Here is a 25,962-nt window from a genome sequence, read left to right on the forward strand (position 1 = left end):
ATTTAAAGTATATTTAACATGATTTCAACATTCTTAATATAATTATGTTTTTGTATCAAAGTTGTCTTTATTTTGCCACTGTGGATCTCAATTCCAGTCTCATGTACAAGTAGAAAAAAACAATACTCATGCTTTCCATTTCATTGGTTTTTATAATCTTTAATGTTACCCTATAGATATAGAAATACTCTAGGATATATAAAATGTATATTTTTTTATTTTTAAACTTGTTTAAAAATAACTGAATTTTAAAAACACTGGTTTTCAAAGTCATATACTACAGTCAAGATACTGTTGAAGTTGATGTTTTTACTTTAAGAAATTGTAAAATTTCTGTATTTTTCTGCATTTGAAATCTGGTTTTTGTTTTAGTCTCATGGTTATAATCTCTAAATTATTTGGTCTCCTACTTTATTAATATTAGTCCTAAGTCAATTTTGTACCACATTTATTACATTAAATTCTGTTACTGCTCTAGTATGGTTTAAGTAGGTATAATTTCTACTATCTTGATATATAATACAGGAAATATTCTTTTAAAAGTATTTCACCCAAATACTAAGATGTCCAGCATTGTAGTTGTTTTCCTATCAATCTAAAAATGTTATTTATTGACTTATCCCTTGAAAATCACTTCTTTTTTTGCTTTGTTGATATAGAGATTTTTGCTTGCTATTCATAGTTTAGGAAGCATTATTTTGACAGTAATAGGATCAAGAAAATTAGAAATTTTTATAAATGCTAGAAACCTTTTAATTATTATTGTTACTAAGATTGTGAAGGATTGGTGAAGAAAAATGACACTGGCTTATCCAGACCTGACATAACATAAAATATCAAGGGCCAGATATATGGGGAACAATTGAGCATTTAGAGCAGAAGTCATCTATTGTCATGGAGTATTGTCTAACTCAATTTTCAAGGACGGATAGGGCTAAAATGGACTTGGAAGAGCAGCTAGAGATCATCATATTAGCTTATGATTTTACTACTTTCTTTTTTTTAAAGATTTTATTTATTTATTCATACAGAACTGGGGTACAGGCCAGAGATGCGGAGGGTGAGAGGGTTCACCAGAGACAGAGTAGGGAGCAGAATAGGCAGATCAATGAAGCACACTGCTGAGGGGAGCAGCGAGTGGGTCAGGAGAGGTCTGCCGTACCATGTGGTCATCTCCCGGGCAGGTGGGGATCGACCTCATGCGGAAGTGGCTTTAGCTTCTTAGTGCTGTGCTTTAACCCGCTGCGCCACCAGGGAGGGCCCAGATTTTACCACTTTCTTAAACACTGTTGTGAATACTCTCATTTTGTTAACAAATTTAATAATTACACTAATAATAAGTAGGGCGAGTATTATCTTCACTTTTTTACTGTAGAAACAGACATACATTTAGGAAGTGACCCACTCCAGATCTCACAGCTAGTAAATAGTAGTGCTATTTAAACTCAGGTTTTCCGACCCTAGGAGTCTATTCTTAATCATTATGCTATTCTTCACCTAGTTAATATGGTGTATTTTGTGGTGACAGTAGGATAGGAGAAGTTAAGGAAGCTTGAAATCATGGACATTTTTAAAAGAGAAGCAGTTATGTTATTGATGTGTGTATAAAATGGCTCAATCATTCTAGAAAATGGTTTTATAGTACTATAGTGTATCAAGAATCTCAGTAATCATAACACACGTATTTGTCACAAAGAATGTTGGGAATGGTTTTTCATGGGTGTATTCCATTTCTGCCTATCTTACACAGTTATTAAATGCCTTTTTGTTTTGGATTATCTTTTCAAGGAGTTTATATAGCAAAATAGTATTGGAGTAGAGAGATAGTATCTCCCCGCTGCTCAGATTACTGGTTTATTTATTGTGGAGGATAATAAATAAAATGTTTCCTTACTGTATGGTGATGGATAGCTTTACATTTTTTTTTTTTTGTGCTGAACTTAATGTATTAATACAGATACTGCTTTTTTTTTTTTTTTAGAGATTTATTTATTTGTGCATACAGAACTGGGATACAGGCCAGAGGTGCAGGGGTGGTGAGAGGGTTCACCAGAGACAGAGTGGGGAGCAGGACAGGCAGACCAATGAAGTACACTGCTGAGGGGAGCAGCGGGCAGGTCAGGAGAGGTCTGCCTGGCCATGTGGGTCACCCCTGGGGCAGGCGGGGATCGAACTTAAGCTAAAGTGAAGTTAGCTTCTTAGTGCTGTGCTTTAACTCACTGCGCCACCAGGGAGGGCACAGATAATGATTTTTAATAATGCATATCTACAAGTGATATAATATTCTAATGCAGTGTTATTTCAGTACAAAAAAAAAAGCACCCATTATGCCTTCACTGTGGATGTTCATTGTGAATTCTTTGAGCTTCTTTAGCAATGATGCAGACCCACTACCTGTGCATCAGGGTACTCCAGGTTAATCATAAAAATATGTTATATACTGGGATACTGAGTGATGAAATGATCTTATGGTTTAAGATCATCTGATCTTTGATTTAACATATTTTACCAAAACATAAATAAAATAGGAGGGATAGCTGAACCAATCTTTGCAAATATGTTGGTAGCTGTTTAAATTGGGTATGTTTGAATCCAACTGTCAAAATGTTATTAGGTATGTGAGGTTTGTTATCCTTTTGATTCTTGCTTCTACATGAAAATTTGTATGTAAAAAATAAAACCACTTATTTACATAGTTTTAAAACATTATATTTCAACTTTGCACATTGACATCACTTAAGATATTTAAGAAGTGTTGATAACAATCACATCTCATTTGATTCTGATTTATTTGGTGTTGGATTTGACTTTAGCATGTGGATTTTAAAAATATATCAGGTCATTCTACTATGTGGCTCATGTTACAATCAATAGTTCTCAGTGGACTTAGGCAGATCTTTATTAAAGGAACAATTTATAGAATAGTGATATTTTTCATAGCACATCTTAACAAAATATAATCACATTTTCTACTATGTTGTTTCCTAGTTAAATCCCTTAGTGAAAAGGGTCTACCTTAGTAGATTAACAATTAGTGGAATAGACTAATTTTATGAATAAAGATAATTCTCCTGAGCGTCAGAAAAAGTCTATATACATAGCTTAATGCTTCTTATACTTAAAATGAAAAAGTTTCAGTGATTCAAAGATGAGCAAATAATATTCTTTTCAAATATTAGTTGGCTAGATGCTTATGAGAGGTAGAGAGGATAGTTTTAAAATGTTAGCATTTTATAAATACTGCTAATTTTAGTAAACTAACAACAATATTTAGACCATAGAAACATTGTCCGTGGTAAATATTCACTTAACATTTGATTTCAAGTTCATTTTACTTTCTATTAAAGATTATATATAAATATAAGAATAGTGGTATCATATGACTATATACCCATCATTCAGCTTCAGTAACTATCAGTTCATGATCAGTCATTGTCTGTGATACAATTTCACTTTATTCTTCCCTATCCCACGCTGTATTATTTTTGAGCAAATCTTGTGTATCATACCATTTCAATGACAAATATTTTAGTATGTATCAGAGCAAATAATCTTCAGGTCATTAACACATATCTGAGGTATTGGTTTTCTGCATTGATTGAAAGGAGATCCATATGCTATTGCTCCTAATTCTGTAGTTGCCAAGGATGGTGTTGTAATATAAAAGTAAAAATCTGTCTTATATCCTTGAGCTGCTGAAGGATCTGCTTGCTGGGCCAAGATTTTTCTCTATAAGTAATTCAGTTTAAGTAGTGAAATAAGAAGTAGGCTGAAATTAAAGTATTTCAGAATTCTACCCATTAACCAGGTTTGGATTTGGAAGATTTTGAAAAGGAGAGTTACCTATTATTTTGCTTCAGAATAACCTAAGTTCATTTCATGTTATTCTGTTTAAAGCCAGGTAGTTTCTCAACAGATCTGACAGATTGTGTTAGTTATAGTATGTTTCTGTAAAATTAACATGGAAGCAAATGTGTTAAAAAGTTGCAGACAGAGAAATCATTTTAGAAGATACTCAGTTTTTGTGGTCTGAGCTGTTGATGGATGGGAACAGTGGCAAAACTGATTATCTTTATTTGTGGTAAAAATTAGCAGTTCGGTGTTACTTTGTTATAAGAGTTAAGAATAAGGGAACAATCAAATATACTTTCAACTGTATTCTAGCGATCCATTGACCTATTTTGTAACTATGCTCTTAGCAGAAAAAGTGAAGTTGAGAAAAACAAGGAATATTGGAGGAAGGAAGGACTGAATTAGTCTGATATTGGTATACAGGTTTACAGTAATAGCATGACATACAAGTAGGTATTTCTACTAGGCCACTGGAAATAAACGACATGTGTGCAGGTAGAGTGCAAAGCTAGAGATTTGTACTTGAAGATCATGCATGAATATATAATATTATTGAGCTTTCATAGAGAGTATTTATTTAAAGTGGAGTGTATATAGCTAAGACAAGTCCTTTCAGTTCATCTAGTTGGGGGAATAGGAAAAGGATGAATTAATTGAGAATACATTAAATTACTCCTTATCAAACATCTTTGTCACAGGCATTTTGGCATGGACAGGGAAGTAGTGTTGCTGCATAGACTTAGAGACATACCTTAATATAATGTGTACCAAGATTAATGAAACCAAAACTGACAGAGTAACTTACAGTGCCCAGGGCAGGAGGTTTGCAGTTTATGGAAATGTTTTGAAGTAGGATAAGAAAGATGTTTTCCATGCTGAGACAGAGGCACAGATATATGTGTTTGGGGTAGTGGTGATGACTCTGATGAAATTCATTTTTAGGATATAGAGTGAAGCAAGTGGCAGGAAAGTTGGTTCCTATATGCATGAACTAGGGATGAAGGGTGTTGGAATTGTTACTAACATAGAAGACAAAATCAAAGGTTTGTTTTAACTAATATGCATAGTGTGTAGGAAATTTTATAGTTTTTTTTTAACCAAGCAAATACTATAATAATAAATTCTGTTTATTAACTTTATTAATTTATTGTTAATTTTGTTTGTATCAAAAGTTTTGTATATGATGTGAGCAAAGGTAAGGAGTGAAAGATTTCAAATATGTATAAAATCTTTTCATAATTTTCTAAAACATAGTTGGGGAAGTGAAAATATGAAAGCACTCAAGAGGACTGCATAGTTCAACTTGAGAGTTAGTAGAAGGATCTGGGAAGTGTTTTGTAGGAATAGTTACAGTTGGTTCTTTAATAATGGAAGGGAATTACTGATTTGATTTCAGGAAGGTCACACAAATAGCAGTAAAACATGCCAGTTAAACAGTAAGCAAAAACATAGAGACAAAAACAGCCTAGTATGGATAAGGAACTTAAGGTTCAGAGCAGAAAATGAATTTGTAGGACTAGGTGGAGGTGAGTACATGTTGACATTTTATATACTAACCCAAGGGTCTTGCAGTTTTTACAAGAGTGACCACACCAGATTTGCTTTCTCAGATATGACTTGTAACTAGGTGTAGGCTGAGCTTGTTGGGAAGGCAGCTTTGGAAATAAGAAGGTGCATTAGGTGTATTTTGAGTAGATAAGGCTTACAATATAAGAATGGAATAATACCAGAGATTAAGAGACAGAGTTGAGAAATATTCAGGAAATACCATGGACTATATTCATTAGTAAGTTACATATAGAAATTTAGGGAAATAGAGTCAAAAGAAAAACGTACAGGTTTTGGTTTGGTGGATAGTTGTGCCTTAAATTGCACAAATACAGCAAACTATTTTTACTGGATTAGATGACACATTCTGATTTGACCCTTTGGAATTTAAGATGTTGCTGACTGTCATTCAGTTGAGTGAAGATATCCAACATTCAGTTAAGTATTTAAGTATGAGGGCCTTTATGGTAACAGAAACTCTAAGAATGGATATTATCTTTAGTACTAGCATGCTGTTCATAAACAATATGAACATGCTAAATCTGCACTGTGCAAATTTGACTTAAGAACTAAAAGTCGAAATGAACTTTGACTTCCTCTAATTTGCTTAATTTTGAACTGACCTAAAACATAGTATAAACAATTGAAGTGTGATCCTAGCCAGTCTTTTAAAAACACGTAGGGTTAAAGTAGCAGAATATCATTTGAATTCAACCGATAGACTAGTAACCTGTAGTTCTTAGAATTGGGCGACTAATGTGATCAGAGCACCGTATTCATTGAAAAAGACTTCAAAGATAGTGCATATCATGATTTTGGCAATCAAAAGAAATAATTTTTCCTCTCCCAACTCTAAAAGTCATGTAGGGAGAAAAGTTATTCCCAGATGAATTCATTTTTAGGATATGTGTTTGGAAAAAAGACTGACAGTGTTCTTTCAGTAGATTCTAGGAAGTGTGGGGCTTACTTCACTGCAGTGGCACTGAAAAATGGTTATTGCCTGGAGATCAGAAGCAATTACATCTATTGCTGTTTGTTTCTAGGAGAAATTTCCAATAATAATTTTAGTAACATTTTGTATGACAAGGAATAGAGAAGAAACTATGTGATATTTTAGAACTTTAACTCATTGTTTTATTGGTATTTCATTTCAAAAATGGAATTGACAATGGCAAATAGTTTTCACAATTTATATAGCACTTACAATGTGCTGTATCACTTAGACTGTTCTAAGCACTTTATGTATTTTAATACCACCCCATTAGAAGAGTACTATTATTAACCCCTCTTATCATATGAAGAAACTGAGGCAAACAGGGCAAGCAAATTTGCCCAAGATGACATGGTTGGTCATTAGTGGAAGAGGTGGTGTGCCTTCAGACTCCAAGCTCTTACCTATGATAGTGTAATAGGGTGAATGCAACTGATAAACAGTCTATATAGCATGGGATTTTAAAAATATGAAAATGACATGATTCTTATTCCTTGCATGCTTTACAATTAATTTGTATTACAGCACACCACAGTGATTCTTTCAATTTTTATAATCGCTTCACAAATAATTATATTATAATAAAGGGAATTTAAAAATTAAACATGTAAATTTTCTCTTTAGGTTAATTATTTTATAATAATGACAAATTAGGTATGATGATAACTAATGATAGATTTTATGAAGTCTTCATGTGTATGTATGTAAGGCACATGTAAATACTTTGTGTTTTTCCCAAGAAAAGTACTTCCAGTGGATACTGTTTTAAATCAAATAATTCAAAAGACAGTAAGCTCACTTGCTATAAAATTCTTGTTATTAGTACTTTTTTTGAATTGTACAAGTAGTACGTAATAACAAAACTTTTGGATCTAACCTATAAAAATCATAATCGCGGCAGCTCTTATTTAGCCTACATCCTTAGTCTTTTTTGGTGTATCTAATCTTAATGTTACTGTAAAATAGTACATTTATAACCTCTACATTAGTCAGCTTTAATTTTACTCAATGTAATTGAGGATTTTTCCCTGAAAATATAAATAAAATTCATAAAATCACATAATTCAGAAACATTTTTGTGTTATTTTGTTTGCTTCAGTCCAGCCTCATCTCATTTCCCAGCCTTGGCTTCCTCAGCTGGGAACAGTCCTGTCCACTGATGCCCTCTACCTGTAGGTCCAGTCTTGCACAGTACCTGAACCGTCCTTACCTGAATCAACTGCTGCATCTTTAGTCTCTGCCCCACCAGTTGATGTGACTTGAGAAAAGTTTTATCCATCTCAGACCTTGGACTTCTGCTTCCTCTCTGCTGCCCCTCCATTCCTTGGGTCTCTCTTATTGCCAGCTGCCATGGGGTCTGTTCTAGCCCCTCACTTTGCGGTGTTCCCCCTCCTCTTTCCTCATCTTCTTATCTTCTCTCTGTCAGTTTTCACTCTCTCTGGCCAAGCTTCCTTAGTCTAGTCCCTTGCCCTAGTTACTCTCTTGCTCTTTTAGGCCCCTTCTGCACCTTGGCTATCTCTTTCTTAGTTCCTGCCCGGTCTATCTTCTGCATGGTCCCAGTCACACTTTGTGTCTCATGCCAGCACAGTTTTCCAGGGTCACCTCCTGAATTCTGAATGAGACTTCTCCTTGGAATCTTTACTTTTCTGTTTTATTCATTAATTCAACTTACATCTTGTCCAGTTATGTCCTTTGGACCCAGTTCCTTTGAACGGTCCACTGTTTTTTTTTGTGATAGCTGGTTCTGTTTCCTCTGGTGTGTTCTCTGTGCTTGGTATGGACCCAGTCTCTCTTTTCTTTCCTTGCTGACTTCTTTTAACAGATGCCTGAGTACCACCCAGGAGAATATCAACATGGTTTCTTCCAAAGGCAAATTACTGTGTAAAATCCGGAGAGTAAAGGAAAAATTTTAATGCACATGGTTACTTGCAAAATATGTACTTTTTTTTCTTAAGATCTCTTTACAACTAAAATATTTATCACTTGAAGCAAAAAGCAACTGTCTGTGTCACGTCTAGACATCTTTTTACCTTGTAGACTGTAGATGCAATGCATGTTGTTTCTAGATTTACCATGACTATAACACATGAAATAAAAGAGTCCGTCAATACAGACTAAATTAAAATTGGAGTTGCATAAATAGACACTATGGTGAGCTGTCTTTGAGTTGCCTCATTATTCTACTTATTGATGAATTTTCATAACTTACTCCTTGAATAAATTATCTAAGAATCAGCCTATGATTTTCTTTATATATTACTTCACATTTGTACAAAGGTACTACCATAATAAAATCTTAAAATGATTACTGTTTTTACTACATGGCTGGGTTGGGTGTTTTTTTTTTATAATGATTACTGTTTTTACTATCAATTGGACTGAATTTTTCATTTATAATTTATATGAAAATGGAAAAATATTACAAGTCTGCTATCAAAAAGCACAACCCTATGTGGTATTCAGATCCTTTCTTTATCCAACACGTAATTGGCCATATTAGTAACATTAGAATGTACAACTTCTTTCCTTTATGGTTCTTCAAATTTCCTTAAACATAGGTCTCCATTTCTTTAATTTGGACCTCTTGACATTGTGCCATTTTTTCCCTTTTTGACATAGATATGGAATCATGTGGCCAATTTCTTACTAGATGCTGCAAGTAGGGAGTTTATGCAACAGGTTATTGGAATAAACACCTGTAGGCATTTGACTCAATTAAATATGCCACTTTCATGGTATGGAATTGCAATGAACAAGTGACTATTGACATGCATTAAAATCAAAGAAAGCTGTTGATCACTGAGAAACCCATGAGAGAAAGAATTCCAAATCTTCATTAGTGGAAGAACATGACAGTGGAAAACTTAGTCAGGAATTAAATCCTGATTTCAGTATGATCTGTTTAGACCCCAAGTGCTACCTGTGCTGCTCTCACACCACACTCAGAGGTCCCAAATTGTGTACCCTTATGGCTTGTATTTTTATTGGGCTGCATGGATTTGTCTTACTAGCTATCTGTGTATAAAGAGCATTGTGAAAAGAAGGAAAGAGGGGTTAAGTTAGGTGAAGCTCATCTGTTTTACTCAAATGCATTTTTATGTATTTCGCATCTTGCAGATTTGCTTTAGAATTCCTTTGAGAAAATGTGCAGGGTGTATTGAGTCCAAGCCCTTAACACTTTACTAAGCATCCTACTCATCTTTTGGGCAATTGAATAATCACACTTTGCTGTCTGCAGTTTTCCCTGGAGTTTTGCAGGCAACTCACTTACCTCTTCTCTCCACATTTTCTTGACGATCTTGTCTGTAACTTCAAAATAAAAACTTCTAGGTCCACTTCACACCTCTGTGAGGTTTAGGAAATCTTACATGTGGAGCCCCAATTTTCTCATTTATACAACCCATGCCATTTTTCTCCCAAAAATGAGGTTCAAATTTGTAAATGACATAGGTATAAAGAATAGTATTGTCTTCATTGCTGTAATCAGCTTCTTGATGACCATATTTCTAGCTTTTTTTGCTCACAGGAAATGTTTATTTGTATAGAGCCCAGTACCTTAATTTTAAGAAAGCTGTTGATTGCTGAGAAACTACTGGCTACTTCACAGCAGGCAGTCGTTTTTGTTCCTTACATCAGGCACCATCCTTGATTCTTTATTTTTAGTAATGGCGCATTATTTCTTTTCTTTTAAGATTTATTTATTTATGCATCCAAGACCTGGGGCACAGGCCAGAGATGTGGTTGGTGGTGGGATGAGAGGATTCACCAGAGACAATGGGGATAGTGGGGAATAGAACAGGTGAATTTGAGTGAAACACACTGCTGAGGGAAACAGCTGGTAAGACCGGAAGGTGTACTGTGCCCTGTGGGTCAGCACTCTGCTCCGGATCAAACTCATGCTGTAGTGGCTGCTCTTAGCCTTATCCCCTTGTGCCTCCAACCCTTTGTGCTACCAAAGAGGGCCTTGCACAGTATTTCTAAGTCATATGTCTCAGACTCTTAAAAGTACCTCTTAATTCTCCAATTTTCTTCAGGCCTTCACTGTAGTATATCTGGATTGTTATAATAGTCTCATAACTGGTCTCTTTTGTCCTTAGTTTTTACTTTTACTGTATTTTCTGTTTTGTTGTGACGTGTTTGTTTCATTATTTTGCTGCTTTCTTACCAAAAAGTATAACTGTATGAATGTTCAAGGCCCCACTGAGCTTATGCATTGTAGTTAAAATTACCAGCTTTGCCTTTCAAGTCCTCTACAATACAACTTTACTGCATTTGCATCTTTTTCTTTTACAGCTATTCCATGAATACCTAACTTAGCTCAGCCAAAGTTCTCCAAAAAGGTACTGGCCACTTATACTTCTGGATCTTTCTACAGGCTATCTTGTCACTTGAGAATGTTTTAACTTTGTTTAAAAACAAACAAACAAACAAACAAACAACTACTGATTATTAAGGCCAGTTGAAAATGCCACCTTCTTGAAATTTTTGTAATTTTTTTCCCTAAAATTACAAATTTTAAATTCATCTCCAACTACTCCATGGTGGAATGATATGTAAATAATTACAAAAATATAGTTAGGTTGTTCTTATGCTTAATGTATCACTGTATATCTATTTCTTTGTGAATCAGCTTCATATTTTGAATCAGCTTCAACTATATATCAAAAACTGGTTGGTGAGAGCAATGCAGTTTCACCTTATAGGTTATGTTCTGCCATCTTACACAAATGAAGGTTTTATTCTGGAAAATATGGGAGACCATTTTAATACTATTTTTCTAGGATAAAATCAGGAATATATGATGAGAGAATTATTTCAGGGTTTGGTATTTGTACTCATTTTGGAATATAGTTGAATAAAATTAACTTATAATCGGAAACTAATGTTTTATAGAAAAGTAAATTTACTTATTCCCACAAAGACTTATTGCCTGTGTTTGTCTTTATCTTCAAGGGGACATTTCTTTTTGTTTGTAGTACATGTATTTCTAGTTTAAGGTTGTAAGCTCTCTATCAAATCCTTTCTGGATTGCTACTAATCAGCCAATCTTTTGCTACTTTAAAATTGTCAATCATTTATTATTTACAGTCTTTTTAAGTTCAGAAAATACAAAGACCCCACCCCATGTTAATATAATTTTATAGTTATAAGATTTTATATTCACAAAAGTCCAGAAATTCAAATTTATAGTTCCCAAAAGAATCCTAATTCAGTCACATTGCATAAACTGATATTAAGGCTGAAATGTATCATCATTACAATAATGCAAAATACTCATGTATGCATGAGGACACAGTTATGGTTGCTGGGGGAATCATAATTTTTTTGGTTTTCTGACTTTTCTGCACATGCAATTTCAACCATAATGTTAGGTTAATGCAGCTTTTTTCATTGATTCTGAAATAATATATTTGTTGCTATGTTTATCTTAAAAATAAGTTTTCATCAACTCCATTTTTTTCTCTGTGTATTTTTTTAATCCATGCTTACAGAGATCTGATGTTCCACAAAGAACACTACCTAAGAAATACTTCTATATAAAAATAAGTTTTAGCCTTATGTATACTTATTCTTTCTGTCTTCCTCTCTCACACACATACAGCCTCACACACTTATGTTACATTCTGGCACATTATAGAAGCAGGTAGCATATCCACTACCTGCTGTTGAAAGTGTTGAAGATACTGAATTATTTATTCTATCTTCTACACTATCCAAAATCATTTTGGGTACTTTGACACATTTTGGTCTCTTCCATATGGATACTTCATGGTGGCAGAGTTGCCAGATGCTCAGGTTTTGTGACAAGTCTTAGTTTTTCAAGGACTGTTGGAATATTCTTGGGAAAATCTCGCCTTGTTACTGATTCCTATGGAGTGGTAAAATACTAACATTTCTTTGAAAGTGTTGTTCTATACAAGAAGTTATTAGAAAAACTTATTACCATGTCCCACCTAAATATATTTAGCTTTTGGAACTAAGTAAAAGAGCAGTTTATCATGAAATTCACTTATAATGAGTTGGTATCATCCTAATAATGAAAAATAATGGTATATACAACTTTGTAATTTAAACAAAGTTATATGAAATATTAAATATTAGTTCTTATATAACTTTAGCCAAGTATTTATATATCTCAATTGCCAAAGCATAAAGATGAAGGGCAGAATATCAAGGATAGCTTATCTTTTAACCCTTTGTGTGTGGAGGACGTGTGTGTGTTGTGTGTCTGTGTGTGTGTATGTGTATGCAAGCATACTCACATTACACACACACAAGCCCCGATCTATAAGGTTCTATCTGACAGATTTATATTTGCTTACTTGAAAAGACTGTATATATTTATGGTCCTATGCATTTGCTTTTCCGCTACAGTCTAATAGAGACTCATAATCTCCTCTGTCCTTAACATATATTCAACTAGAAATTTTCTTTGTTTAATTTCTATCTCAATCATTTTCTCTTTTAATGCCAATCTGCCTTTCCCTAATCAAGCCTGAGCTTCTCTGCCTGTTTCTCTCATGGCATTCTGTTTACTTCCTGACATCCCCAGACCTCTGTATTACAATTACAATAAAGGGACAGATGGAAAGGACTGACTCAGAAGGGAACTGTCCATGCTGTGTCTTATCTGTAAATGTCTTTTTACATGGCAGAGAGAGGCTTAGGACGGCTCTTATGTGACCTATGATATTTGATCCTCAGGTAGAGGTAACAGAAAATCAAATGACATTGAGATGTAGATGACGATCTGTAGTGCCTCTGGTACATATTTAGAGCCATACCAAATAAATCTTGTGTGGAGAAAAAGGGTGAAGCATAGTCACATAATTATTTTTGTATTTTCTTTGCTCATTGAATGGGCCTTTCCCACACTTGAAGTGTATTATCACCCCAATATCTCATTTCAAATTGCTGCCACTATTGGCATTCGGAGGCAGCCTCATAAGCAGCATCTGCAGCTTCCTTTTTATGGCTGAGTTGGTTCAAACTTTGCCTCAAACTCTGACAGAGATCCTCAGACTTAGGAGTTTCTGCTGCTAAGTCATCTGGTATGGAAATGTTCCCTTGGAAATGGCAGGTTCCTGAAGAAAAAGATGAGTAGGGGGAGGGAAAGAGGAAGAAATGCATCTCAGTGTACTGTGTCATTTAGGTTGTAGTGAATAATCTCAATACTTCATTTTGTAGATAAACTTAATGTTATTTATATACCATTTTGTACTTTTTCTTTCTGCTTCTATGTATCTATTAGTTACTTTAAAGATGGGAATTATTTAAATTGTGATCAAAGGGGTCATACTTTAAAAAAATATCTTTATTTGTAAAACTTAGCTAGCTAGTTGAAGATTTTTAAAATAGCATTTTTACTTCATTAAGATAGGAAGTTTTGATCTTTTAGAAAACAAGCATTCAAATGTTTGTCTGTGTGATATAGATCTGGAAATATACTCTTAGAATTTTTTATAGGATTGGCTTGATGAGAAAGAAGCACAGGACTTGCAAAGCCATTCCCATAAAAAGTCTCATCTTTGAAACAAAAATGTTAAAGACCAGGAAACAATCCTGTGACTTACAACTTTGTTTTTTTCCTATTGCAGATGTACTACACTATTTAATTATTTTATTCTCCAAAACAGTTTTTTGAAAGCCTACTATGTACAGTTTACTCTGCTAGCTTTGATTTTTGTAGTTAATATTCTAGGGATACCCTAAGAATGAAAAGTAATGTGTAAAACACCAAAACATTGAGATATTAAATAAATTATTTCTGGAGAAGTATTTTTCCAAGTGGCGTATTAAAAACCAAATTCATGGAAGATTTCAAAGGACTACCTTAGATTGCCAAAACAAACATAGGAAAAATAATCAAAACACAGGACTAATCTTTATGAGAAGTATAACAAAATGTCACAAATCGGATAATAGAACAACATAGAACAACTCAGAATACAAAATTCTGGTGAGTAAATTTAAAACAACTCCGCATAACCAAAAAAAAAAAAAAAAGCAAAAACCAAACCAAAAAACCTAGATTTTATGACTGATTATAGAACGATTCAAAATTTAGGAGATACTTTATTTTGTGCTTGTTAATTTCATCAGTTAGATGTAAATCAGTAGAAACAACCAGTTACCATTCCCTTTTACATTATTTGTTTTTTGGGTGCAAAGTACCTATTTCTGTATGATTTCAGGGATAGGTTAGTTGATATGCCATGGGGTAAATATTATTGTTATTTGGTGTTGCTGTGATTATTTAATCACCTATGTCATATTTAAGCCGAAAATCATGATAACATATGAAACTCACTCTTGGTAATAGTTCGTTGCTTAGGCCTATGAGTGAGCTGAATAATCTATACTATTTGAGCAATAGTCTTCTGGCTTGATTGGTCAGTGAGTCTTTAACTGTGTATACTCTTAGATAGCACCCATAAGAAAAGGTTGGAATGATGATGGGACTTACATCCCTCACTTTGGGTCTCTGATCTTTCAACTTTATGCTACTTGGAAATGAACTCCTGAGACTCATGGGTGACATGAACTAAAGGACAAAGAACATCCCAATATAAAATGATGTGCTGCTGCTAAGGAATAGTCTTCTATGATAGATTAATCATGAGGTGAATTATAAATATTTCACATACTAATTATATTAGTTTATGGAGATAAAACACCATATGAAGTGTTCCCAGCGCACTCAGCAAGTTAGACATGCTTTGCATGCTAATTTCAGTTACTTCTTCAAGGCTGATGATCATGAATCCCCAAAGATGACAGAAATTATTATCATGATATAATACATTCCTGATCTTTGTTCCAGGTTGACACCTTCCTTTCCCCAGGAGATCTTTTCTTTGGGTCATATCTTAAGTCCTTGGTGTGTCAGTATGGAGAAGTAGAGAATGGTGCCTGACACATTATTTAGGAACCTGAGAAAAAAGTAAAATATTTTATAAGAATGGTATCAAAGACCACTTCCTGGGGTTATTTTGGGTGCTCAAGTAAGATCAAAGCTTTCTTGGGGACATGAGATGCTTCCCAACTTGCTTTCGGGTGAAAGGAATATATTGTATATCATATTGACTCCTTTACTAATATAATCAACCAACTTGACTATCTCATATTACTGGGGTATTAGATGACATTCATTCATTCATTCATTCATTCAGCTTAATTGACCATTTGAAATAGGATAGTGAACAGAAAGATGTAGCCGCTCCTTTAAGGGAACTTAAAATCCAGAATGGTAACTGTTACATTAAGGAAACTGTAGAATACTAAAGAAAATAACAGTAGATCTTACATTATCTTATCAATGAATAAATAGTTTGTTAATATGTTTGGGAGAAAACAAGACAAAATGAGTTATTGGAGGAACAGATAGAACATGTGCAAAATAATATAACAACTCAGGACCTACATTCTTAGCAGATGCCTTGGTGAATAAGACTATTAACATTAATCAGACTCCAATGCATATTCCTTCATTGGGCTATTACTTTTTTTTTAATATTTATTTATATATGCATACAGAACTGAAGTATATGCCAGAGGTGCAGGGGCAGTGAGAGGATTCACCAGAGACAGAGTGGGAAGCAGAACAGGCTGACAGATGAAGTACACTGCTAAGGGGAGCAGTTGGTGGGTCCATGCCATGTGGGTCACCTCCGGAGCAGGGATCGAGCTCATCCTGAAGTAGCTTTAGCTTCTTAGTGCTGTGCTTTAATCTGCTGCACCACCAGGAGGGCCCATCTTTATTACTTTTTAATACCTACTGGGCACTATATTTAGTATTGGCAGTGCATGTTTCTTTATTCAACTTCTGTGTTAAGGAAGGTACCTATCTGTTATACACTGAAAAACTTCTGGGTTAACATTAACCTCTCTCCCAATAACCAATCCAAATATTTATTTTCTATACTGTTCTTAATACCAGCCATTTCTCTCTCTTTCTCTCACTGTACTGACAACTTCCTGGGTGATTCAATGGTCTGGCACCTTTGAGTGTGGCGTTGATTGCATGTTTCCGAAGATCTCCATTATCTTTTCACAATCTGTGTAACTAAAGGAATGTGATCCTCAGTAGATATGCGATAAGTGAAATAAAACTCTTCAGGTGTATAATTCTTTACATGATTTCTATTTTTTTTATTTCTCAAACAGACTGTTAGGAAATATACTTAACAGGAAACATTAAGAGTCACATTCTAATTTTAGTGATTTAAAAAAAGTGTAGAATAACTGAAAAAAATAGATGCTTTGGGTTCAAATCAACATGGATTTGAAATTCATATCTGTCTCCAAGCCACTCTTATTGTCTTAGTGTCTAACCAACCTCCTGTGTCTTAGTTTCTTAGTTTGGGAAATGGGGATAAGAAGACACAGCTCTTAGGGTAATAATTAAATCAGATGATCTATGTTGAACAACTTGTACAATATGTGGTTCCCTGCATTCCTTTAAAATGTAATGGTGATTTCAGGATTTCATTATTAATGTGATGATGGAGAACTATGCTTTTAACAGACTGATTTCATCTGTTTTGGATATGTGTACAGCAACTCCCATATTTTGAGAGTGGTAGTGATGGTGGTACTTTATTTGATTCCTTATCCTCTCATTTTGCTACTATTTTTCTTATCAGTGAGCATTCACAACTCAGTAATTAGGAATAATGAGGAGAAATAAAGCATTATTTGTATAATAATAAATGTACATGAGTCACCATAGTGCTATGCTACATTCAGTGATTTCTAGGTCTGCTAGAACACCACTTTTCCACTACTTCTTCCCTAACTCTACGTTTTGGCCATCAATCCTTCCTCTCTGGCATATTCAATTAGCATTTATCCTTCCAGACCCAGGATGTCACAACTGAGGCACCTATACTATTCTCAGTAACCATGCACCTTGCTGGTTTTCCTCCATACTTAGTTTTCTTTTAAAACATTAAGTGCTTGTTTAGTGCTCTCTCTTCATTCTCAATCAGTTTCTACCTGTGTTGTGACATTTCTGTGCAAGGTGGAGCTGTAACCTATTGCTGTTGTTGTTATTAATGCTTTCTGTATTTATGGCTTATTTCATCAATATATTGTCAGCTCTTTTGGAACAGAGATAATAGCTTATATCCCTTGTTTGACAAGTCAAAGAGACTTGACAGTGTTTTGATTTGTCGACTTATTGATACGATGTCTAAAACAGATATAAATGCTCCATAAATGTGTTTCACATTACCTTGAATCTTATGTGACTACTCTTAATTGGTCCTCTTAGTCCCAGAATACATCAAAAACATGTTGGGTACACTGTAAAAAAATCAATTTATGTGTACTTTTTTTACCCTACTACTAGATCCATCCTCCCTTTCTCTTTCTTATTTTCTTGTTACAGACATAATTACTGAGTGCCTTTTATGGTTTTAGTCACAATGCCAGACACCAAGAATTTAAAGACTTGAGAGGCTGCTGGAGTAATTTAAGAGACATTTAACTTTAAATGGTACCTCTAACTAAAAAAAAAAAAAAAAAAACTCAACAGGTATTATGTAATTTGTCTCCTTAAGCATCCATAGAACAGATTGGAAACCTGGTGACTCAGAGCAGATAGAGGTTTAGAAACATGAAGAAATGCTACCAAATGACAAGTCTATTACAGACCTTATATTCTGCACATGTGTTCTTTACATAGTGTTCTCCTGAGCATCATGAGAAGCACCGGAAAGGAACACTACATGATTGGAAAAAAGCAGAACTGCTGAATAATGGGTGTTCATCTATGAAACAGCTTCAGGAAACTGGATGCTTTACTTACAGTCCATAAATGGCCATCATCAGAACCTGAGATATTAAATGGCTATGTTACCTTTTCCTTTACATAAAACATTCATTTTCATTTTTTTAAGATTGATTTATTTATGCATACAGAACTGGGGCACATGCCAGAAGTGCAGGGGCGGTGAGAGGATTCACCAGAGACAGAGCAGCAGAACAGGTCCACCAATAAAGTACACAGCTGAAGGGAGCAGTGGGATGGGTCAGGAGAGGTCTGCCACCCCATGTGCTCACCTCCGGAGCGGGGATTGAACTCATCCTGAAGTGGCTTTAGCTTCTTAGTGCTGTGCTTTAACCCACTGCACAACCAGGGAGGGTTCTCATTTTTTAAAAAATTGTTTTAGCAATTGGTAACATTTTATTATGAATATGCTTAGAGGATTTTGAAAATCCATAGCATTTAAAGGTGCAGTGAAAATGTTCTAATTAAGATGAAGTAGCTGACAACTAAAGCACTTTGTCTTAAACTGAATTTTGTCTATCAATGATTAATGAATATTAGAACTCACTCATCTTTCTTCATAGGTTTTACATGTTAAAAAATTGTACTGACGCCCAAGGCTTTTGCAATGTGTCAAAGCAATTTCATTGACACATGTAGTTTTGTTGAGTGCCTAGTATGTTGAAGCGATACTAGCACATTTTGGAAGTAACAAGTGAAGGCAACAACAGCTTGCTTCTTTCCCTTCTCATATCCAGTCCATTAGCAAACCCCATCAGGCTACTTCTCGTGGTCTGTCATCATAGTCCAAGCTACTGCCATTTCTTTTTTCTTCTAACTGTTCTTCTTCCAAAATGCATCAAACAATCTTATTTCTATACAGCAGTGAGAATAAAATTTTCTGAAATTAAATTAAAGGAAAGGTAATAATTTAAAAATTTCATGAAATACATAAACAAATGTAATAGAAATACAAGAGAGAATGCAAAAAACATTTAAAACTTTTCTATATCTATTTTTCTAAAAAGAGATATAGGAATATAAAGAACAATTCTAAGTTTGGAGAAGTTATAACATATCCTAGCCTACAATCTATTGAAAGGTATGTTTAAGAAGTGATTTTTAACATAGTTTTAAATTACATGTTAATGGTTAAAAGCAAAAAAGTTGAAACAATGCAATAGTGTTATGAAATATTACAAAATCAAAAATACAGTAAATATACCCAATATGTGCATATAGCATATATGTAGTGTTTTTGACTTTTCTACTTAAAATCAATCAGCCTCTTTCATTGTTAATTACCATAAAATATAAAATTATCCATGCCTTACAAAACCCTGTCAACTTTCTCAGCCTTTTCTCTGGTCACTTTCTCATCGAACAAATTGCCCTAGCCTCTTTGGTCTCTTTTCAGTTTCTCAACCTGCTAATTTTCTTCTTGCCTTAGCTACTTTGTTTTTTTTTCTTTTTACATCCTTCACTTAGACTAGTCCCTTGCAGATCATAATGTTCAAAATACACTTGCCAAAAAGTAAATAGTGGCTAATTCTTTCCAGGGTAATTTGGATGGTATTCATTTAAGTTTTTGTATATTTTTGTGCCTAAACATGAAATGAGCATCTATTTTATAATTTTCAGGAGAGGGACAAGTCGTGCCATCTAGAAATGGAAAACTTAGTAGGTGAAATTCAGCTAATCAGGAGGAACTTAGATATTAGTTTATCATGAGCAAGTCAAGGTTACCGAATCAATTAATTGCCGAATTGTGTTCAGCTGTTGTGGGTGTTGGGTTAAGGAAAACTGTCCCATCCAGAATTTTCCTATGTAATAGCCATTTTGTATCTGTATCCCTATTTAACTTAATACAATAAAATAATATTGAAAATTTAGTTTCTAGGCTGTGTAGCTGCATTTAAGTGCTTGCTAACCACATGGAGATGTAGAACATTTCCTTCAGTACAGAAAATACTTTATCACAGAAAGTACAGGATCTAGAATCTTGAAGAGCAGATAGTGAAAAACAGGAACTCGAGATACGGAACTGAAGAACAAAGACTTTGATAACAGGGATGGGCAGCAGGAATCTAGACAAGTTTAAGTTTTCAGCAAAGTGGCACAATTGGAGGAATGAGATTTACTCTCTTGTCAAAGGGCTACTGAGGCCCTGGCAAGAATTATTTAAGCATGAGTAACACAACTCAAACTGGTGTGTGCGTTAAATTGTGAACTGTTTCCCCTGTTATGAGATAAATAGATTCAGGGGGTGGGTGGCTACTGAAAAGATTTCACAGGGCCAGAGGAGAAAATCTAGTCCTTGTACAATTATTGCTCGATTGTATGTGGCAGGTTGGTATATGAATGCTTGTCCTCTGTTTTTCATGTCACGGCCCTTCTATACTACTAATACATGTATGCTTCTTGACATTAGTCACCAAGTCTCTATATTGCAGTATCTCTTTTTGTATATTAATTAATGGGGTGTGAGACAACTAGTTTATTCAACAGGGGCCAGAAAAGAATAAAATCTCTAATCTTGAGTTTCGTTATGTTGGCTTTGGATTCCTTAAGCTAACATGACTATATTGCAGTTATAAGGTGCATTGAAAACAATTGAAACATGTAGATGGATACAAACCTAAATCTACAGGATGGTGTTAATGTGCTCGCAGCACAGAGCCGTTTTGGTTAGACGATTATAATAGCAGCTTGCTTATACTTTTGGTGAGATGGTAAGCTAATGATGTAGCCGTTAATTTGAATTTAGCAGACATTTTAAATACAGGTTTCTCTTACAGAGACAAAAGTTGCAATTTAAAGCTCTTTGGTGGTCTAAAAACAGCTTAATTCTGTAGTAGCATGGTAATAAGTACTAATCCAGCTTATACAGTGATTGTAGTATGTCATGTTTGTGAAAGATTGCCCAACTGCTTTCTCTGGATTTTATGTTAATTTAAAAATATTAAACATAAAACCTTATAACATCTTCATGCTGAGATAAACTGTTCAATTTAACTTGTGCTCAAGCAGCAGCTGTCAGGAATTATCTTGTTCCTAGTGGTGTTTGCTATCACCTTTTGCCCTTTCCTGCCAGAGACACAGTATGGAATGATAAAGCTCACCTTGTTAGGATTTATTGTTTAAATAATACCTGAGGCAAGATGAACATTGGGAGCGTTTGGATAAGCTGATAAATGAGTGATGTCATTCATTGTTTTATTATAAACTTTCTGTTTTAGTTGATGGAAGGAGGCAGAGTAAAAATTGCCTGTGAATCACGCCTGCATTCCTTTTGCAGGTATATTTGTCAGTTCTTTTTGGGTGTCAGTGAACTAAATATTTGAAGAATTGTATTTTGTCCAAGTTAACTGCTATTTTATAAGTGAAAACACAGAGAGATATCTTACTAATGATGGAAATAACTTCTACAATTTAGAAATAATGAAGGCTATTTCAGATTGAGTTTTAAAAATGAAATAAATTTCCTGGTAATTATGGAAAAAACTGAAGGAAGTGTTGGTATAGGCAGTTCTAAATGGTCAAAATTGCCATTTCATCTTTGAATGTATTGTGTTTGTTCATTTGTGAGGTTTTATTTCAAAAACTTAACTTAAGATTTGAATTCCTTGACCAGGGGTCATCTGATGCCTACGGAGAAAGGAGGGATGATGTAAGAGTAGAGTGAAGCTCTCTCTGGTTAAACATTGGCTACAGATGGTCCATCCAGTAATTCTCAGGGAGGAAATTAACAATTTGATTCTAACTAGTAAAGCAGATATGGTGGGCTTATTGTGTGGAATGCAGCATATTTTCCTTTCTTACTGCCTGCCATTTAACACAAGTTACCAAATTTGTAGTTTTATAAGTATATAATTAATAAGAATTTGCAAGATGAGGTAAAAAACTGCAATTCATTAAACTAATTGCTAACATTTTACACATTTAGGAATTTAAGTCTGTGTAAAAATAAGATTATTTTGAATTAGTGGCCTTTTGACTAAGCTGTTTAAGAATTAGATACTGCCATGATGACACTTCACAAGTAGTTCAACACCTATTTCCTAAGAATGTGTCCTATATAACTGCAATAAAGTGACTATAGCTAAGACATTTAAGATTGATAAAAATTTACAATAGTGTGTTCAAACTCTCTCTGTTGTCCTTTATTCATTATTTTTCTTTTTCCATGTGGTACCAGTCAAGGTTCACACATTGCATTTTGTTTTGAGGTCTCTTTATTTCTTTTTACTCTAGATCTCCTCTCCTCTCCCTTATGGCATTGGCATTGTTTGGAAGTTCAGCGCAATTATTTTGCAAAATATATGTCTGACTGTTTTGCATGACCACATTCGAAGGAGGCATTTTGGGTTGGAATGCCTCATTGGTGATTTGTGTCTTTGTCAGTGTGTAATGTTGGGGAGATACATGAATTCACTTTGATCCATTTTGACTGTAAGTTTGATCACTGGGGTAAGTTGATACCACATTTTTCCATTATTAAAATAGTATTTTTACTTTGAAACCAGTAAATTATATGGGAGTTTATTTAATGAGATTTTCTGCTTTGTGTGTGAAAAGCTTTGCATTAGCTGATGTCATAATGATTAGGAATGAGTCCTTGCAAGGCATGTATGTTGGGAAAATGTAGGAGTAAAGGAGGAGAAATGAGTATGCCCTCATAATTATGCTGACAGTCATCTATATTCTGTTAAGGAAAAGATTGATTGATTGGAATCAATATTTTATTGTCGTCTACTTAGGAAGGACCAGATTTGTGTATTAGCAAATATCTTTATCTTCATATTTTAAGATTTTTGAAGTTTTTGAAAGGTTTCTACCTAGGGCATTTCTGACCATAATTTTCTGTTCATTACATTGATTCTAAGAAGATAATTTTTTAAAATAAATACATGTCCATGGTAAGATTTTTTTTACTTCAACATGATAACCCATGACAATATGCAATGTGGATTTAAAGAGAGACCTTTGGGTTTTGGTCTTACCTGCCTTTTTTAACCCATGAAGGAGACACTTGAATGCCTGTTTATGATATATGCACTTACTATGTAATCATTCTTCTTATGTGAAAGGCTAGTGCAGCGGATCATATAAACACCTGAAGTTAGCCATTTGGCTTGTCAGCAAAGGAAAATTTGTGGTAGTTGTAATCATGGTAATAACACGGATGGTATTTTGTATTTATTAAGCCCAGAAAAAAGGGCTTTATTAAGCCCAGAAAAAAGGGCTATACCTAATTCATAGCTGCAAGATAGTGAGAAGCACTTCGATCTTAGAAGATGAGGAGTCACTGTTTTGCTACTTCCTATCAGTAGTGATTCTAGAAAAAACTCTTAACCTCCTTGAGCCTCATTTTTTAGAAAGGGAATTTAAACTGTAAGGGTCAAATGATGTTACATTATGTTATAAAGGTGGCTTTTCATCAGAATTGTGCCATCTAATATCCTCGGTTGTTCAGGGACTGTAATTTGTCCTGTTTCTCTGCGCATGTGCAGTAGGCTTGTACTGTTCAGGTCAACTCACTCAGTTCCTGCTCCCTTGTGTTTATTCCTCTAATACTTGGTATGTGTCACTGTTTCAGCAACATTCACCCCGACATGCTCCCTTATTCATCTTTTCTGTTCTTTCTGGGTAGGCCCTGTACATAGTAAGCATTTAGTAAGTGTTTGAAATGAGTTAGTAAATAAGTACTGTTTTCATTTTATCAATGCAGGTAGGTCAGTCCTCAATTTTCCTTTTTCCTGGGAGGACAAGAAAATCAGCCTTTCTTTGTTGCTGGTTTAATATTTGTTTGCTGTAAGGTGTTTTGCAGATTATATACCTGGTGCTATTAGCAATCTAGTAATGTAACAGTCCATAAAAATAAGAACAAATATTGTAGAACAGTTAAAAAGCAGGGAGAGAGGGACAGAAGAAAACATGCCAAGAGAAAGAGACCACACTGGATAAGTCTGTTGCATAAATCAAAAGGGTTTATGTCATAACATGAACATGTGCCATTCCTGCCTGTATATTGAATTTCAGGAGTCAGTTGCATAAAGAAGTGAAGTGTAATGAAACTGGCAAACAAAGTATTCCCCAGTCAGCCTTATCTTTGTTCCATTTGTCCTTCAGATAGAGCTTTTCTTGCCTTTTTCAATAAAATCCATCCAGCTTTTATTTTTTTATTTTGCATCTCTCAGTAACTGAGCTGAGAAGACCAATGAGATTTGGGGCTTTTATAGTTCTTAGCAGCTGCTTTTTAAGAGATCAAAACTTAGAATGCTGCTACATGGTATTAAGGCTTAACTATTGATGTGTCCCTATAGGGGATGTGTTTTTCATGGGTTAGGATGAGGGAAGAGGAGAGAAGGGCGAAAGATGACCCCTTCAAACATGCTCAGGACAATAAACCTAATTTTCTTGTTTCCTAGGATCCTCTTTGCAAGCTCAGTGCTTAACCTGACCGAACTGGCTGCCCTTCGGCCTGACCTTGGGAAACTGAAAAAGATTCTATACTTCCACGAGAATCAATTGGTATATCCTGTCAAAAAATGTCAGGAGAGGGATTTCCAATATGGATACAACCAAATTCTCTCATGGTAGGTATAGATTAAATCATTCTTTTTAGGCCTTTGCCATCTTTTTCTTTACAGATGGTTAGCTTTTGCATATGGAGACCTCCTGTAAACTTATTTTTAAAAGCTAAAAGTCGGTGCTGAGGTTTAGACATACCTTCCATGGCGATTACTACTGTTCTTCTTAAATATCTATGTGATCACAGCTAATCATTATACAAAAAAATACAGATACAAAACAGTCTAATTATATGTTGAACTAATTATTTGACTGTTTTTCCATCACATTCAAATAGAATCAGAGTTGACAGGGACATTCTTCACCCTTTGATTCCACTATCTATTGTTTAAGGCAAACTTTTCAAAAAAGGGCATTTACTCAACTCTTATTTACCAAACCACTTTCAAAGTCTGCAGCTGAAATAAAAATATAAATTTACAGTGGAATAAGCAAAAATTAAAGCATAATGGACCAAGGGGTTTTTGTCCTTTTTTTTATTGTTTATACAACAAAACTATGGAAAATGAATCTTTAGGTGGTTGTTTTTTTTTTTTTTTCCCCTCATTGAGTCTTCTGAAATTGCACAGCCTTAAAATACCATGACATTTCAAAGGTGATGGTCTTTTTCTTTTGTCACTTCAACAAAGTGTATCTCCTGAAGCTTAGTTAATGAAAGAAGTTAATAACAACTCTGAAATGGCTTTGCTGCTATCGGATCCTATTCACATAACTGCAGCAATCAAATTGAATCAGTTTGGCAAACACTGGGTACATTTTAGTCACCTTTTTAAAATAGTTATTAGCAACTGGGATTGATGATGTGTTTAAATAGAGTCCCAGTTCTTGCAAGTATGTTCCATAGTTTAGTTGACACAGAAAGGCAGCTATATGGTAATACTTCTGTGTTTTGAGCATTTTGTAAATGTTTTTCTGCAATCATTTTTATAAGCTGCTTCCATTGTGAAGTAGCAGTGCCATCAAAATAGAGTGGAACTGCTTCACGTCAAATGTCTCATAAAAAAGCAACGGTTTTAAAATTTCATAATAAAATTAAAATACTTTATTTCATATTGAAACAGAGAAGGGAAATATGTTTTAAAAACAAAAAGATAAAATCATGTTATGACTTATCAATATGGAAAACATTTGTAATATTCTTTTGATTTCTTGAATTGGCATCATTCTTCTCCTCAGATCGTGTGTATTTATTACTCCTGAGAAA

The 25,962-nt window shown here is 34.4% G+C and overlaps 1 protein-coding gene across 5 annotated transcripts in view; it reads left to right on the plus strand.

The window, feature by feature from the left end:
• Positions 1 to 25,962, plus strand: part of GTDC1 (glycosyltransferase-like domain containing 1) — a 307,853-nt gene that overhangs the window by 100,833 nt on the left and 181,058 nt on the right. For 4 of the 5 annotated variants that reach the window (XM_012728985.1, XM_012729002.1, XM_012728989.1 and 1 more), the window contains one exon: positions 24,596 to 24,763. In XM_012728985.1, coding sequence (XP_012584439.1) covers positions 24,596 to 24,763 — 168 coding nt within the window. Of the gene's footprint in view, positions 1 to 22,418; positions 22,635 to 24,595; positions 24,764 to 25,962 lie in introns of all 5 variants that reach the window. The other variant, XM_012728997.1, reaches the window with a different exon arrangement.

Source organism: Condylura cristata, unplaced genomic scaffold, assembly GCF_000260355.1.
Source record: "Condylura cristata isolate star-nosed mole 26May11 unplaced genomic scaffold, ConCri1.0 scaffold00002, whole genome shotgun sequence".
NCBI lineage: Eukaryota > Metazoa > Chordata > Mammalia > Eulipotyphla > Talpidae > Condylura > Condylura cristata.